The following is a 19,124-nucleotide window of genomic DNA, read 5'->3' as shown; positions in this document are numbered from 1 at the left end:
TGTTAATAAACTTCAGTTACCTTTTACTGGACGTTCAGCAAGAATTTCTCTAGCTGACGGTGAAGTTAAACATCTCCCGACGGTCAAGCTATGTTTAGTTGATCGACACAAGAATTATCACATATTAGAACCTGTGGTAGTGCCTCTCATTGGTCCAAAAGAGGCGATCTGCTCCATAAATCCTGTGGAGGCAGCTGTTTTGTTTGATATGAAACCTGAAGATTTTACTTTGGTTAAGGGGCAGGTTGATTTGCTCATAGGGCACCTGCACCCGTCGATGTTTCCCTACTCTGAACGTTCAGTAGGAGAAACCATGCTTTACTCCAGCCTGTTTGGATCTGGATATTTTGCTGTTAGTGCTAATGGTTTAGCAAAGAGTAGGTATGTTGTCTGCTCAGATTTCGAGTTGGAAAGTGAAGCTATAGGGTTTTTTAAACCAGAAAGCTCAGATGTTCAGCCGCAGCCGACTGTTAGTGCTGCTTGTGATGCTATTATTGAGCCTGTTGGTTCTGCTTGTAACGCTGCTGATGCACCTTTTGGTTCTGCTAGTGCTGCAGCCGTTGACAACCTGGCTACGGCGGGTGTTGCCGTGGTTATTACTGATAATGATGTTAGTTGTGCTGCAGTTATTCCTGATGATATTGGTAACGATACTGTAGTCGTTGATAACTTTGTTACGGCGGGTGTTGAGCCGCTGAATGATTCGGTTCCAGCCGGACAAGAGCCGACGGGAGTTTCGGTTCCGGCTGGACAAGAGCCGATCAGAGTTTTGGTTCCAGCTGGACAAGAGCCGACGGGAGTTTCGGTTCCAGCTGGGCAAGAGCCGATAAGAAATTCGGTCTCGGCCGGACAAGAGCCGACGGGAGTTTCGGTTCCGGCCGGACAAAAGCCAGTAGATGATTCTAAGTTTTATGACAGCCACACTTTTATTACGTGCCCTGGTGGTGTTATGAATCAAGAATCGACTTGGTTGCTGCCAAGCTGGCCGCCCGACGCAGGGTAAGAGGCCTGCCAATGGCGGTTGGAAATATGGCGGGTGTTGCCGCCAGAAAGTCATTGAAAATATTCAAACCACACATATCTAATCTACAACATAAACTATTTATGTGAAAATGATCTTTAAAGAAAAAATATTACAAGTTATATATTAGGCTTGTGAAGGGAACCAAAATGGGTTCTGTAAAGAATAAGTATTCATTATTCAACTAATTTTATTGTTCATACCTAAGCACAAAAATTCTACAAAACTGTTTAGACTTTTAAAGCAGATTTAAAAGATTTTGTTTCTTTAAGTATGATTTGAAAAGCAAAAGTTTGTGTGTATCAAATACCAAATGATTTGCAGATTTTAAATTGAGAAAAATAGATTTTACAAATTATTTTCTAGTTTTTTTTTATGGTTCATGTTTACTTAAAAAATGTTATTTCTCAGATTCTCATATGAAATAATGCATTAAAGTAAAGAACACAACATGTAATATTATTATGATAATGTTTAAAATATTCCTTATTATTATTTTAAAAGATTATCGCAAAAAATCAAGATATTTGTTTAAATTTGTAAGCAAATCAAAGATTTTCTTTCATTCCGGAGGCAGAGATTCTTAACAATTCATGTACAAAAGTTTTCTTTCACTCCGGGAGCTGGGATTCCTATTAATCCACGCGTTAAGATTTTTTTTCTTCATTCCGAGAGCAGAGATTCGTAGTAATATACGTACCTAGCAATTTCGGACAATTTTAAACCTTGAGAAAACACTTTAGCAATTATTTTCCTAGGTATATATATTTTTCGTTCATGTTTAAGCATTTATAATAATGAACACGATGTATGGTATTATTAAAATATTGATTATTATTTTATCTGAATGCCACAGAATTAATTTAAGATAACTATGCATATTTTAAATTAACTCTACCTTCATTTTTATCGCATATATTAAAATACTGCTTCAATAGTATTTTTTGTAAAAAGAAATTAACCATTTCTTAAGAATTATAAGTAACGCAATTTTTGATACAAATTCGTTTAAACTTTCAAATCGATGCAAGATTTTTTTCATTTGAAATGCAAACTTAAGTTTTTTATACGTTTACGCAAGTTCTTTCAATGATTTAAGTCTTTCCGGGACCAGGGATTTTTTTCGCGGAAATTTTCCTAGGTACCTACGCAAATACAAACATTTTTATCCTTGTTTGATTGAAATTCGATATGATAAAAAATTAACACAATGAGATTTTTTACATCATATAAATATTTCTTTAAGATTTATTATAATCACATAAATAATTTAATATTGCATGCATATTAAAATTATTACTATTTACCTTTTAACCGATGTACCTAAAGAAAAAATGCAGATTTTTTCGCCTTGAATTAAGTAGATTCTTTGAGTTTCGAAGATTTAAGCTTAATAAGACCGCTCTACGGTGTATCTTAGCTCTGTTTCCTCGGCCAGACATACCGCAGAATGGCAAAACTAAAGCATAAGATAATTTATTTTAATTTCGATTGCTTTGATTGATGATTTTAAAGTTTCTTTGAATTATTTCATGATTCTCTCTATTTTTTTAATTTGATTTAAACATCACTAATTATGTTTGTTTCTGTTGATGCAGCCCTGCGCCAGAAATCCTGTTAGAAATTATGCAGTATCAAAAATTGTGATGGAAAGACATAACGTCCGACAGGATAGCTGGAACATGGCAATTATTTATATTTGATGGATTGTTAGTTTGTATCTTGAGGGATTCATTCTAACTGAGGCCCCAAATTGCCTTAATTATGACTGTTTGAATATGTATAAGTTGCTTTCTTCTTAAAACAGAGAGAAATTGCAAACTCAGCATTTAGAGAAGTTCTTTTCTTATATTGAGCTTTTGTTTTATTTTGGTAAATTTAATTTGCATATTTCAATTGCAATTTTAATTTTACGCGATTTTGATTCACGAAGATTTAAAATTATGAAATTTTAATTTTCCGAAGTTTGATGATTTTTTACAGTCATATTTTATTTAGATTTAAGTATCTATTTTATTAAAACATGTTTAGATTTAAGGATCTTACCTATCTTATCTGAAAATGTTTAGATGTAAGCAAGTATTTTTCCGTCGGAGAAAAATTCTAATTATTGAAAAGTTTTTTATGCAATTTTTACTTTTCTTTTCTAGCAAAAAGATTTAGTAGAAGAAATGTTATTATTTAATCTTTCTTTCTTTTGATGAAAAAAGTTTGAGTTGATTATTTAATTATTGATGCGATTTTTAATATAAAAATCACTTGCCTATTATTATGTAGATACCTAATCAAAGTTTAGGTACTATTGATTATTAATTCATGTATTCGCAATTACATGGTCTGTAATTCTAATTTTAATTGAGATTATGAGGCCATGATATAATGAGATGTGTGAGTGGTAAATGTGCAATTCATGAATGTTGAATGCTTTTCCCATTCCTTATTCCTATCCTTATGTGGTAGTGGACTCGGTTTGAGTTATTGTGGTATTCGCGAGTTACCATAATTAATTTTAGGCCTTATGGCCATAACATTTTAAACTCTTGTGGTTTATGTGTTGTGAGATTGTGATTTCGTGGACACTGTCTGCACGCATATTGCAAAGATGAGGTATTGTGTTCGATTCCCAGTGAATAGACGGGTGTGTTTCGGTATGTTTTTCTTGTATTCCCTGGCAAGTTCAAACCCATTAATCCCTGTTTCCTTACACCAAATTTCCTAGAGAATGAGTGTGTTACGCGGCATTCCTAACTATCTCCGCGCGGCGCGTGGCTTGTAAACGGACAAAAGAAACGCGCACTTTTCCTTTGATTAGTCCCACGTGAGGAGCTAAGTGAATAAAAATAATGTATTGCTTTAATATACATGTGCTCTGATGTGTGGAATATCTCAAATAAGCCTTCCTGCTTAGTTTGACATCATATGTGGTAAGAATTTATCTTTAATTCTTGAAATTAAGTGTAAAATGGTATGATTTTATGAAGAAATTTTAAAACATTAATTTTTCAATAAATAGACCATTTAACTGCTAAGTTTTGACATACGAATATTTTCCTTTATATTATTGATCATTTTATTCTAAAATTATCAATTTCTGATGCTATTTAATATGATTCGTGTCAATTTAAAGTTTTTTATAAATTTCATATTTTTCATTAAATTGAAATCACGCAACCTCGATGTTACAAAAATAATAACCATTAATTTTATGATATTAATTCTTATATTTTTGTTTTAGACTCACTGTTTTCATGGTAATAAATACACATTTGTAAACTTCACATGTTGGTCATTCGGAGGGCTTGAGATTAAGATTTCGAGAACGGCTAGGATTGCGTTCCGAAACAAACATCTATATTTAGCATATAATAGCCTAAAACCATCCTTATGCGAAGCTTTAGACATAAAAAAACTTTACTACTTTATATAATAGGATATCTTTAACTAGCGGCTACGCCCACTAGAGGCCTCTAGTGGCACTTTGAATGTTTTTGTTTGTTAAAGTCTCTTCGATAATTCTTTATGCTATGGTGAAGTCTCCTAAATATTAAATAAAATTTCGATTTTTTGTGATTTTTCTTAGGAGGTGGGTGGTACCCTCCCCCAAAATAGTTATAAACCTTCCCGGGACCCATGAGAATCTACCCTGTTAAGGAGAACCCGATCGGTTCAGCGGTTAGCGAGATCCTTCGGTACAGACACACAAACAGACAGACATTCTGTTACTTTAGTATAAGGATTATGACGCGTTTTGAGGCGAGATTCGTCCACATGACGGTTTTAGATATACTTGGTTTCCCGGGAGGGAGGTGACATTGGACTGAAAATTTATCCCCCCCCCCCCCCAAGGTTTTTAAATGCCAATATTTAAGCTTTTAACTTTTCCTACAATATTTTAATCTACATGAGGGGTAATTTTGTTTATTGTTTGACTTATCGTCCATTGTCGCATCCCTTAAGATCCCTTAGTATTACAAGCCTTCGTTATCAGGGAGAGAGGGGACATGGGAAAGTAAATCATACTAGTACCCAAAGTTATACACAGATTTTCTGTAAATTAAAATAAGTGGTTGAAACGTTTATACACTCATCTTAATAAACCAACCACTTAAGTCCCCAAATTTTGTAAGCCAACAAATAAGAAAACGCTATCATAAAACTTTGGGTACTAGTGTAATAAACAGCCCATTGTCCTCTCTCTTTCTTAGGACCAACTGATTAATATCGGCTTTCTTATAAGATGGATTAACAACTTTGGGGACTTCAGTGAATTTTTATTGATTCATTAAGTTTAGTGTTCAAACGTTTCAACCAATAATTATAATCCACAGAAGGGGTATTATAGCTTATCATCTTTGGGGATGTACAACAATTTAATATTCATTGTCTTATCCCTTATGATCCCTGAGACGTTTCACTTTGTGTACACTTTTAAGACGGATTTTGATGAACTGAAATTTAGTTGCCGAATGTGTACGCAGTTTCCTGGGTGTTTCCTCATCCTATCTCAATATTTACTACTAGCTAAAAATCTTCAAACTTCCCTCAAAAAAATCAAAATTTGAATGTATAAACGATTTATACATTATATAAATTTTTCACATTTTGATTTTTTTTTTAAGTTTGAAGCTTTTTTTAGCTAGTAGTAAATATTGAGCTAGGATGAGGAAACACTCAGGAAACTGCGTACACATTCGGCAACTAAATTTCAGTTCATTCGGATTTTCCATGTTTAATTGTATTGTAAACAGTGTTGTAGAAGCGAAGCTTTTCTATAATTAGGGTCAGTCCGTCCTTCAATTTGTAACGATTAGCTATTTTTGTTCATTTACACATGTTTGAATTGTCCTATCTATTTCAAACTTTTCATGATGATTCCTGAAACAGTTAGGTACAATATAGAAAGCGTAGTAACTCTATAATCATTACCAGAAAGTCCATTCGTCCATTTAAAATATTTTTACTATATTGACAACAATTTTTTATGTGATATAATTATCCTATTCATCAGATTTTTGGAATACTGATTCCTAGGACAACATAGTATATTAATTATAAACAGAGCTTCTCTATAATCAAGTCCTACTCGCTGGTGAGGCAAAATTATTTTTTTGAAAAATCCTCCAATATCGCATAAAAAATCTACTAAAATTAAATAGCTGTACGGACTTTCTGGTTACGATTTTAAAGTTGCTATGCTTTCTAAATCGTACTTAATATTAATATTATCATATTTTGAGAACATTTATTTTTAAAATTAACCCCTAACGATAAGTATATAGCCAAAAGCCTGCCCTTAAAATTTTAGAGCGATTGATTCTGCCATTTACAAGATATTACAGGACATACAAATAGACACACACACACATACAAACAGACAAACAAACAGACAGACAGACAGATAGACAGACAGACAGACAGACAAACAAACAGACAGACAAACAGACAGAGTAACAGACAGACAGACAGACAGACAAACAAACAAACAATAAACAAACAGACAGACAGATCATCTATTACGTATTTTTTTAATTTTATGCCGTAATTACATTTAAATTTTTTACTAAAAATCTATTCTATAGTATTATCACAGGGATCTTAAGGGATAAGACAATGGACGATAAACAAATGTATTCTCAAATTATGATAAACACAATTACCCCTTCTGTAGATTAGAGTTAACGTTGGCAAAGTTTTGTTACTTTATCCTTATAATAAAGTAACAGGATGTTTGTCTGTGTGTCTGTACCGAAGGATCTCGCTAACCGCAGAACTGATCGGGTTCTCCTTATCAGGGTAGCTTCTCATAGGTCCCGGGAAGGTTTATAACTATTTTGGGGGAGGGTACCACCACCCTCGAAAATCGAAAACATTTCAAAGATTTGAGAGACTTGAACGCAACATAAAGCGGTATCGTAGAGACTTGAACAAAAAAAACAGTGCCACTAGAGGCCTCTAGGGGCGTAGCCGCTAGTAATATAGAACCCAATCAAAAGTTAATAAATTTGGGGTATTACAATGTCCCCTCTCCCTCCTTCCCTGATAAGTGAAATGACAATCTGAAAGCGAATTTAAAATGTCAGTTTCGGCCATAAACTTGTAAGTCATCTAAAGTAATTTTCACTTCCCCAGTTGAATTTGATGGTCTTTTGGTGGCATGTAGTGTCGACATAGGGATCTAAGGGAATAATAAGACAATGGCCGATAAATTGATGTACATCCCCAATGATGATACACAAAATTATACCTTCTGTAGATTAAAACTAGTGGTTGAAATGCTTGAACACTCAACTCAATAAATCAATAAATCAAAATTCTGTAAAAGTCCCCAAAGATGTTAATTCAACGAATAAAGAGAACTAGAGTAATAAACAGCCCATTGTCTCCTCTATAGTATAGATGTATATACAGATAACTACAACCCTCCCCTTTTCAATAACCTTTTCCGTCTGCTATTAAATTATTTTCTGCTACTTGGTTGTGTTAGTATAACCGATATTATTGGTTGATTTTCAATGACCCAATTGAGAGTTGGCACAAGGACATTGTGATGGGAAGATACAGTTATTTAACCCTTTCTCCCTCTAGTGTTTTAATCTAATCTCTAATATCTTTATAATAAAGTAACAGGATGTTTGTCTGTCTGTGTGTCTGTTTGTCTTTGTTTGTTTACACTGAAGGATCTCGCTAACCGCTGAACTGATCTGGTTCTTCTTGACAGGGTAGCTTTTCATAGGTCCCGGGAAGGTTTATAATTATTTTTTTTACATATAGAGACTCCTACGCAACTTAAGCTAGGTATCGTAGAAACTTGAAAGCAACATAGATAGGTATCGTATTATTTTTTTTAAAAAACCAAAAATTTAAAGTGCAACTAGAGGCTTCTAGGGGGCGTAGCCGCTAGTAATATATAAAGTTTCGTATTTCAAACAGCTTTGGACGTGATTGTCGTAGCTGCAAAGTTTTGGTTCCGCGGGTTTAAAATGTCCAATTATAAGATTAAAACCAGTATTTTTAGCCCCGAGATGCTGAAAAAAAAACTGGTTTTAATCTTATGATTGTACATTTTTATATTTGTAGAAAACTGGGTATAATACGATGCTAGACATAATTTTTCAGTATGGCTGAGAACCGGTTCCTATCCACCGGACATTAATTTTAGCCAACGAATAAAAACTTGGTTATAAAACTTTGGTATAATGTTCCCTCTCACCCCCCCCCCTTGCTTTTTAAAATCTGAGGTGGATTCTTAAAAAAAAATTTGCCCCACTAATCGCTTAGTGGGGCAAAATTGTTTTCGTAAAAAATCCACCAATATCTCATTAAAAATATACAAAAATTAAACAAAATCATAGAAGGGTTATTAAGATAAGATTTTATTGAATTTTTGTAGATTTTTAATGTGGTTTTTGGGGATTTTTCACGAAAACAATTTTGCCCCACTAAGCGATTAGTGTGGCAAATTTTTTTTAAAGAATCCACCTCAGATTTTAAAAAGCAAGGGGGGGGGGAGAGAGGAAACATTATACCAAAGTTTTATAACCAAGCTTTTATTCGTTGGTTATATTTCTATGATCGGACGTGATTGTCGTAGCTACAAAGTTTTGGTTCATCTGATTACTTGCGTTTCCTTTACTTGTATCATCACAGGATAGTGGACAAAATAATGCCATGTCTCGCGGTCGTAGCGGTCATGCGTCATATTTTAGGGTGACGCAAATTTCAGATCTCAGTTTTCGCCGTTTGATTTACTATTTTTCTTCATAAGATTAAAGCTATGCTTGCAAGATTATTTAATTCGCTATAATATAAAGATAAATTTGCGTCACCCTTCTAATCTAAAAGTGGGGAAGAGAATAAGGGATGTGGTAGAACCGGTTATCATAATGTTTTATTTTCTCGACTTTAAATTAAACTCTATCCATCCAAGTGTAGAGTTAGAATTCAGGGAGGGAGGGGACATTGGCTTCTCTATTACACTAGTCCCCAAAGTTTTATAATAACCTTTTTTGTATTAGTTGTCTTAACAACTTAGGAGACTTTTATTGAATTTAAATTCATACTATATTAGTTAGTTTTCAGGGAGGGAGGGGACATTGGCTTCTTTATTACACTAGTCCCCAAAGTCTTTGATAGCGAGCCGGGATCTAAAGGGATAAGAAAATGGCCGATAAACTGATGTACATTCCCAATGATAATACCTAAAATTACCATTATAATTAATGGTTGAGACGTTTGGATACTCAACTTAATGAACCAACCAATCAAATTCCCCAAAATTTTTAAGCCAACGAATAAGAAAATGTTGTTATAAAACTTTTGGGACTAGTTAAATAAACAGTCCATTGTTCCCTCCCTTCCTGGGTTGCAAGTATTAAATTTAAAAATCTAATTTGTTGAAGATTTTAGTTTAGTTCATCTTTGCATTGTGATGTGAAACAATTATGGGAGGGAGGGGATATTGGATCAATTATTACACTAGTCCCCATAGTTTTATCATAAAGTTTTCTTATTTGTTGGCTTATCAACCTTGGGGACTTTACTTGAAATTTAATTGGTTGGTTCAATAAGTTTAGTTTTCAAACGTTTCAACCACTAATTGTACTATACAGAAGGGTTAATTTTGTGTATCATCTTTGGGGATGTACATCAGTTTATCGGCCAATTTCTTATCCCTTTCGTCCGTACGTCATGGTTAGCTCTTTTCGTTAATTTAGGCATGTAAGAATTGTTCAATTGATCTCAAACTTTCGATAATGATTCCTGTAACAGATAGGTACGATTGAGAAAGCGTAGCAATTATTTAATCGTTACTAGAAAGACATGAAAACAGTAAAAGTGTCTGACTATGACGTCAGAAAAAAATTTACAATTAACCAATGAGAGGCCGCTATATATTTTACCACAGTGAATACTCGCTTCTTATTGTTTAATTGTTAATTTTTTCTGACGTCATAGTCAGACACTTTTACTATTTTCGAAAGACATTATGTACTTTTAAAACATGCTGATTTTTTAAAAAAGTTTTGACAACAATTTTTTGCATGTTTTAATTACTCTATGATTATGATTTTTAGATGATTACTAGGACAACAAGGTTTAACAAGTTTGAATACAATTTTATTTAAACTGAATTAAATTAATGTTCGTTTGTTCTTCCGTTTTGTTTCAGAAGTTGCTGTTATGGATGTTGTCATTCTTTTATTTAAAATAAGTTCGGTTTAGGCTTTCTTTTCAAAAAGCCCTAATAGATAAAGTATTGTTTTTTTTAGACTGCATCTTAAGATTTCAATAACTACTGAACCGATTTAGTTTTCCATTTTAGAGAATACTTTAATATTTATTTTTTCGCATCGTATTATAGGCAGCTTTTTGGCCTCTTGGTTAACAAAACTGGTTTTAATCTTATAATTTACAATAAATATTTGTGGAAAATTGTCTGTGATACTATTCTTAACATGGTTTTTCAGTATGTCTGAGAACCGGTTCTAATCCAGTGGATATTAATCGGTTTTATTAAGACATACTGAAATTGTTATTTGTCGCATCGTATTATAAACATCTTTCTGCGGTTATAAAAATATACACTTAAAACTAAGATTAAAACCAGTTTCTTTAGCCCCGAGATGCCGACGGATATTAATCGGTTTCGAAGCCATTCTTTAAAAGATATTCATTATTAAAAGATAGTTTAAACTTTAAAAAATCTTCAAAAATAAAATAAAAATCTTTGAAATGTAAATTCGTTGACTTAAAAACTTAAAGGATCTTTATTAGTTGGTATAGAATAGCAGTATCTAAAGTAAAAGGATGTCTATTAATCTTTATGTATGTCAAGCTAACCGCTGAACCGATATGGTTCTCTATTACAATGTAGGTCCTGGGAAGGTTTATAACTATTTTTGAGGAATGTTACCACCCTCTCAAACGAAAAAGAAATGATTTTTAAGTTTTGTGATAATAAATAGTTTTAAGTATATATGCATTATTCATTTTAAATTGCAAAACTACTCTAAAAATTAAAATGTCCGTATGTCTGTCAGTTCATAAGGGAAATGTGATTTCTCAGCTTCTATTCAAGATATGCCCGTTAGACAGAGGGGGGGGGGGACAATGGGCTGTTTATTATACGAGTCCCCAAAGTTGTATAATAACTTTTTCTTATTCCTTGGAATAAAGACTTTGGGGACTTTTAATGAATTTTGATTGGTTGGTTCAATAAGTCGAATGTCCAAGCGTTTCAACCACTTATTGTAATATACGCAAGGGGTAATTTTGTGTATTAACATCGGAAATGTACATTAATTTATCGGCCATTGTCTTATCCCTTTAGATCAATGGTTCTATAACTCACTTCTCGCTTCTTATGGATGTTGTCATTCTTGTTAAAGGTCGGTCCGTCCGTCCTTACGTCTGAGATGGATAGCTTTTTTCATTAATTTAGGCATGTTAGAAAATTGTCCTATCGATTTTAAACTTTGCATGATGATTCCTGTAGTAGTTAGATATGATTTAGAAAGCGTAGCAACTCTATAATCATTACCAGAATGTCCGTACGTCCATTTTAAACATGTTGATTTTTTAAATTTTTAACAACAAATTTTTATTTGATCCAATTATCCGATTGTTCTGATTTTTGGTATACTGATTCCTAGGACAACGAAGTACATTATTGTAAGCAAAGCATCTCTATAATCAAGTCCTAAAAATGTAAGTATGTCCATAAACATTATCCTGTATAAAGAAGTTTTTCAACAAATTTACTCACAATTGTGCTTTGACTCTTATTCATTTATATTCTGATTTTTCAGTTCTGACACTATAAAAGTGTTAATGTCCGTCGCTTTTATGGATGTTGTCATTCTTGTTTAATTATTAATAACAATTTTCAACTTGCTGACCCATGAAAAATTCTTTAAAATTGCCACGTTTAAAAACATTTTTTGTTCCAAATATAATTATATTTGTAAATAGCAAAGAGATCTAGAGGGATAAGACAATGGACGATGAATTGATGTACATCCCCAATGATCATAAACAAAATAACCTCTGTAGATTAAAATCATTGGCTGAAACGTTTGGACACTGCTAGTTTATTGCAACCAATCAAGATTTAATAAAAGGGATATAGTCCCTTTCGTGGCAACGCCTCTTAAGGGGCGTTCGTCGTATTTTCACAGTAGGTTTTAGAGGTTATTTTAGGCTAGGTTAGATCAAGTTGGGTTAGGTGATTGCCCCGCAGGGTTAGAGCCCCCCGCAGGTGCTAGAAACAGAGGAAAATCTAATGTGAAAATACGAAAACAACGCCACTTAAGAGGCGTTGCCACGAAATGGACTATACGCAATAAAACACATTCAGGGAAACCAAAACTTTATGAACATCCTTTCTCATTCGTTGGCTCAAAAACTAACAGAAATTGCCTCTAGGTACAATTTAGTAAGGAGGGGGGGGGGGGTTTAGTCGACCCTTCACACTTTATTTTAGTTTTAAAATGAAAAATAGATTTTTACGAGAGAGGGGAGTTTAATTTGCGATTTCACTTGGAAGGATGGAGTTACCTTCCCCACTAAAAAAGGAGAACCATGTCGGTTCAGCGGTTAAGAAAATCTTTCACTACATATAAACATTGACATCTTGTTACTTTTACATAAGAATCAAATAATTAAAAGAAATTAGTTAAAAAATGGACTAAACCCTAAAAGGAAGACACTTTTAAGACAAACATTACAAAAGTATTTGTGAAAATAAATTTTCATATAAAAAGTTTTGATTCATAAAGTCTAACATTCACTAGTAAAATAAATATTACAAAATGTTAATTAATTGTGAAAATAAATTGCCTCTAGTTGCACTTTAGTGAGTGGGGGGGGGAGGGGGGGGGGTTACGTCAACCCTCCACACTTAGTTTTAACATAAAAAATAGTTTTTTTTTTTTTTTTTTGGGGGGGGGGTATCTTATATATTTGCAATTTCACTTGGGAGGTTCCCCTCCCCACAAAAAAAGTTATAGACTTTTTCTGGACCTATATTTTAGTTCAGCGGTTAACAAACGCCATACACACACACACGCCAGCTATGATTTAAATAAAACATAGCCTAAAGCCACCCTAGCATCGCTAAAATGGAGAACTAAATCAGTTCAGCGGTTAACAATATCTTAACGGACAAAGCAAGTACTAGCGGATGCGCCCCTGGAATCTAAGAACTCATGCATTCAAAGGGGTTAATAAGAAGGGGGCAGAAAATAGCCTAAAACATCCTAATGATAGCCAAAAATCTTCCAAGGACCTATGTGGAGCTTTCAATCAGTTCAGTAGTTATTGAAATCTTAAGCTTCTGACAAAAAAAACCTTATTACTTTATATAATACTATTATTAAAAGGATGACTAGCGGATGCGCCCCTGGCTTCTAAGAACTTTGTATTAAAAGGGGTTCAAAAAGAAGGGGACAGAAAATAGCCTAAAACATCCTAATGATAGCCAAAAATCTTCCAAAGACCTATGTGGAGCTTTCAATAAGTTCAGTAGTTATTGAAATCTTACACTTCAGACAAAAAAACCTTACTACTTTATATAACACTAGCGGCTACCCCCCTAGAGGCCTCTAGTGGCACTCCAAATGTCTTTAAGAAAGAAAAAAATTCTATGTTACGATCAAGTCTCTACGTAAAAAAATCGATTTTTTGTGATTTTTCTTGGGAGGGTGGTGGTACCCTCCCCCAAAATAGTTATAAATATTTCCTGGACCTATAAGAAGCTACCCTGTTCAGGAGAACCCAATCGGTTCAGCGGTTAGCGAGATCCTTCGGTACAAACATACAAACCCACAGATAGACATCCTGTTACTTTATTAAGAGGATGACTAGCAGCTACGCCCCTAGCATCTAGTGGCTCTATATTCAAAGGGTCAGAATTGGGCTATAAAAATAGCCTAAACCCATCTTTAATCTGAAAATCCTCATATTGAAATAGCCTATAATAGTGAACCCAATTGTTTCATTAGTTATTGAGATCTTAAGCTTCAGACAAAAAAACCTTACTACTTTATACAATAAGATAGAATATCATCCTTTAATTTTTATTATATAAATTAGAGAAAGACTAAACTACATAACTTTTGTGTCACTTTTGAGGAAGACGATTCCCTTTTCTCCCATCTTTTTTGAAGATATTTTCTTCCCCCCTTCCCTTTTTCTTTTCCGTCACACGACGTCATATGGATTCGTCTTCCTCAAAAGTGACACAAAAGTTATGTAGTTTAGTCTTTCTCTATAAATTAATTTGTAGTAAATTATAGATAAGCTACGTTTATTCCAAAAATGTTTATTAAGCCTCGTTTTTATATAAAAAAACTGTTTATTAATCAAAAATACTTTAATATGATATGCTATACATTTAATTATCAGAAATTTTAAGGTATAAGACAATGAATGATAAATTAATATTATTCTCCAATGATGATAATCAAAATTACCCCTTCTGTAGATTATAATTATTAGTTGATAAGTTTTGGACCAAGCAATTATAATTCAATAAAAGATTCCAATTTTTTTATTAGGCAGGGAGATGACGTCAGAATATAAATTATATTGGTACCCAAAGTTTTATAAATATTTTTTTCTTTAATTCGTTAGCTGCAACACTTTGGTTCTGTATTAAATCTTTGTGTCTAAACTTAGCCACCAATTATTTTGATTTTCAGAAAGGGTAATTTTATTCATCATCATTGGGGGTGTTTAATAATTAATAGTCCATTGTCTTATCCCTTAAGATCCCTGGTTTAAATGAAGGTTTTAGATTTCATTATTCTAAAAAATTCCTATACCTTAATGTCTCTCTCTCTCTCTTTCACTCTCCTCTCTCTCTCCTTTCTCTCACTCACACACACTCTCCTCTATCTCTCTCTCTTTCTCTCTCTGTCTCACTCTTTCTATATCACTCTCTCTCTCTACATCTCTCTCTCTTTCTCTCCTCTATCTCAATCTATCTCTCTCCCTCCCTCTCTCTCTCTTAATCTCTTTCTCTCTCTTTCTCTTTCTCTCTGTCTCTCTCTCTCTTCATCTCTTTCTCTCTCTTTCTCTTTCTCTCTGTCTCTCTCTGTCTCTCTCTCTCTCTCTCTGTCTCTCTGTCTCTCTCTCTTTCTCTCTCTCTCTCTCTCTTTCCTCTCTCTCTCTCTCTCTCTCTCTCTCTCTCTCTCTATCTCTCTCTATCCCACTCTTTCTCTCTCTTAATCTCTCTCTCTCTCTTAATCTCTCTCTCTCTCTCTCTCTCTCTCTCTCTTTCTCTCTCTCTCTCTCTTTCTTTCTCTCTCTCTGTCTCTGTCTCTCTCTTTCTCTCTTTCTCTCTCTCTCTTTCTCTCTCTCTGTCTCTCTCTCTGTCTCTCTCTTTCTCTCTCTCACTCTTTCCTCTCTCTCTCTCTCAATCTGTCTCTCTATCTTTATTTCTCTCTCTCTCTCTCTCTCCCCTCTCTCTATCTTTCTCTTTCTCTCTCTGTTTAGTTAAGTACTAATCAAAGAATCATTCAGTTAATTTCTTATTTTAAAGGGCAATAGTTGTGTGTTTTTATTTACATTTTTCAAGCGAATCTAATATATTGTAGGTCGGAAATCTAAAACATATTTGCCGTATAAAGTAATTTTCGTATTCATTCGAATCCGGTGGATAGAAACCGGTTCTCATCCATACAAAAAAAAACTATGTCTAGTATCGTTTTATATCCAGCTTTCTACGAATATATAAATGTACAATCATAAGATTAAAACCAGTTTTTTTAGTCCGGAGGTGCCGCAGGTTTTAATCTTAAATTTGTACATTCTATATCCGCGGAAAGGTGTTTATAATACGATGCGAGAAATAACTATTCCCGTATTCATTCGAAACCGATTAATATCCGGTGGATTAGAACCGTTTCTCAGCCATCAGAAAAATTATGTCTAGCATCGGGGCTAAAATAACTAACTGGTTTTAATCTTATAATTGTATATTTTTATGTCCGCGGAAAGCTGTTTATAATACGATGCGAGAAATAACTATTTTGTTTTAACGATTTTAAGCTATGATTTTCTTGGCTTTTTATCCTTATAATAAAGTAACAGGATGTTTGTCTGTCTATCTGTCTGTACGAAAGGATCTCGCTATCCGCTAAACCGATATGGTTTTCCTTTACAATATAGCTTCTCATTTATTTTTAAAACTAAAATTTAGACAAAAAATCCCCTTAAAATTTTTTTTTACTTTTTAAAAACAAAATAAATAAATGGGTTGTCGAATGCACCTCCCCCCATCTCAAGTGCTTCTAGAGGCCTCTGGGGGGGGGGGGGCGTAGCCACTAGTTAAAGATTTTTAGGTCATTTTATTTTTTTGGTTGAAGATTCCTACGTTCGATTCCCTTCATTCATTATTTATCCTAATATTATATATCCTTTACAGGATGTTTGTTTGTTTGTCTGTGTGTCTGTACCGAAAGATCTCTTTTACCGCTGAACAGATCGGGTTCTCCTTAACAGGGTAGCTTCTCATAGGTCCCGGGAAGGTTTATATCTATTTTGGGAGAGGGTATCACAACCCTCCCAGATAAAAAGACAAAAATAAAAAAACACGCCGCACTGCGTACATTTTTGCAATTAGCTAAAACATAACTAAGACCATTTATTGGCGAAAAAAATATTTTAAATATCTGATTTTAAAATAGATTGAAAAGTACATTTTTACGTGTCTCTAGAGGCCTCTAGGGGCGTAGCCGCTAGTATTATATTAAGTATACTGATTGGTTGTTTCTAAAAATTGAGTGTCCAATCGTTTCAACAACTAAGTTTAATTTACAGAAGAGTTAATTATTTATATCATCATTGGGGATGTACATCAATTCATCGACCATTGTCTTATCCCTTTAGATCCCTCATATGTTTACTACTTGTGGATGTTGTCATCTTTGTTTATATTTCTTTTTTTATATTTTAATAAAATATCTTTTTTTTCAGAAATTAATTATGTACAGATAAAGAAAATATACAGAAAAACAAGCAGGAAGGGAGAGGACATTGGCATATAAATTATACTCTCCTCCAAATATTTTTATGATATATTGTCGTCGTGGAGGTGATAGGTTCGAATCTTGGGCCAACACCGCGTCATAACTAAAGACGCTAAAATATTATATACTGTGTTGCTATGTTAGATGCGCGACATTAATATTTGGATTATGGGGAATTCCTTGGCCCAAAATAGGCGCAACTCATTACCATGCACAGTTAGTACTTCTAGACAGAGATCGTGCAATCAAAGAGTTGGTTGTCTATTGGGTGTTGCCTTTGGCGATTAAGCACGTCACAATTCCCTTGCAGATTACATGTGTTAAGGTGGCGTGGAGAGGACTTGTACCCGAAATTTCTCTAAGCAGCCAAGATTTTATCATTAATAATTGGGTTGTACAAAATAGAACTGTCCAAACTTTTTCACCAATAACTTTAATCTACATCTAAGATTTGCTTACGTTTATATATCGCCCATTGTTCCATCCCTTAAGATCCCCAAGAAAAGTTTAGAAGAAAACAAAATTTAAAAATTCAAAATGGCGGCCACCAAAAGCGTGATTAGTGAGTTCTATCGCGGGAAGACAGTTTTCATCACCGGGGGAACCGGTTTTATGGGCAAGGTAATAGTTATTTCCAGTATCACTTTGAAACCGATCAATATCCGCTGGATTAAAACCGGTTCTCCGCCATACTGAAAAATTATGTCTAGCATCGTATTATATCCAGTTTTCTACGAATTAAAAAAAATGGTTTTAATCTTATAATTGTTCATTTTAATATCCGCGGAAAGCTGTTGATAAAACAATGCGAGAAAAGGTAATACGCAGGAGTGACAAACGTCGAAATAGACCCCTAACCTAGCCTGTCATATAGGTTTTTAAATGCCTGCCGAGGGCTTATTTTAATAGTCATATCTCATCCTAACCTAACCTGCATAAAAATACTTGATTTGCTTAATATTATTTTAGACACTCCTGCGTTTGTTCACTCCGACATTTGTCACTCTTGCGTTTTTTGATAGAAAAATCGTCCAAAATTATTTTATAAAAATTTATAGATTTTTCTTTTTTTTGTTCCAACATTTTTTTCCAACACATTTAAACTTATTCTACTCTTTAATGTTAATTTTTCCACTATACTATATACTATAATAGTTATTTATCGCAACGTATTTTAGACAGCTTTACGTGGATATTAATATGAAAAATTATAAACAGTTTTGTTAGCACCGAGGTGCCAATGGCCCGGGGTAGCAAAACTGGTATTAGTTTTATGATTTTTATTTTAATATTCGTCGAAAATAGCCTATGATACGATGCTATACACGATTTTTCAGAAGAAAAAACATTACCTCAATCAGAGACTTCTAAGTGGAGGGGGTAAATGGGTGATAACCCCCCTAAAACGAGTTAAGGGGTGCCGTAGGGGGTAACTGCTTAAATAAAAAGCTTGAACGTCCTTGACCTTAATTATTTTTAGGTTCTGATAGAGAAGTTATTGAGATCAACTGATGTCAAAGCTGTTTACCTACTAATCAGGATTGATAGAATAACAAATACGTCAGGGAGGTAGGGAGGGGACATAGGGCTGGTGTTTATTACACTAGTCCTCAAAGTTTTATAATAACGTATTCTTATTCGTTGGCTTAACAACCTTGTGCATTTTTATTGAATATTAATTGGTTGGTTAATTTAGCAAAGTGTCTAAACGTTTCAACTAGTAATTGTAACTACCGAAGGGGTAATTGTATGTATCATCATTGGGGATGTAAATCAATTTATCGACCATTGTCTTACCCCTTTAGATCATTTTTATACAAAGCACTAGAAAGATTATCTGTTGTTTATTACACTAGTCCATAAAGTTTTATAATACCGTTTTCTTATTCGTTGGCTTAGCTTTATATAATTAGTAGCACAGGTACTCAATAATTAATTCCCTACAAATAAAATAATAGGTTTCGTGATGTTTTAATTATTTATTTTATTAAGTAAATTTTTTGTTAATAGCTAGGAATCTAAGACAATCTTTATAATAAAGTAACAGGATGTCTGTCTGTTTGTCTATGTGT

The 19,124-nt window shown here is 33.7% G+C and overlaps 2 protein-coding genes across 3 annotated transcripts in view; one reads left to right on the top strand and one right to left on the bottom strand.

Annotated features, from left to right (window-relative positions):
- Nucleotides 1-19,124, bottom strand: part of LOC145307471 (uncharacterized) — a 200,207-nt gene that overhangs the window by 130,223 nt on the left and 50,860 nt on the right. The window lies entirely within an intron of this gene.
- On the top strand, nt 17,518-18,631 carry LOC145307670 (putative fatty acyl-CoA reductase CG5065). Its single transcript, XM_080150162.1, has 2 exons — nt 17,518-17,673; nt 18,533-18,631. The coding sequence occupies exons 1-2, from the start codon at nt 17,590-17,592 to the stop codon at nt 18,623-18,625; spliced, it is 177 nt and encodes a 58-aa protein (XP_080006288.1). The 5' UTR covers nt 17,518-17,589; the 3' UTR covers nt 18,626-18,631.

This window comes from Acartia tonsa, chromosome 15, assembly GCF_053477335.1.
Source record: "Acartia tonsa isolate MP-2025a chromosome 15, ASM5347733v1, whole genome shotgun sequence".
NCBI lineage: Eukaryota > Metazoa > Arthropoda > Copepoda > Calanoida > Acartiidae > Acartia > Acartia tonsa.
Note: the sequence above shows the minus strand (reverse complement) of the source record. Positions and strands in the feature narration are given on the sequence as shown.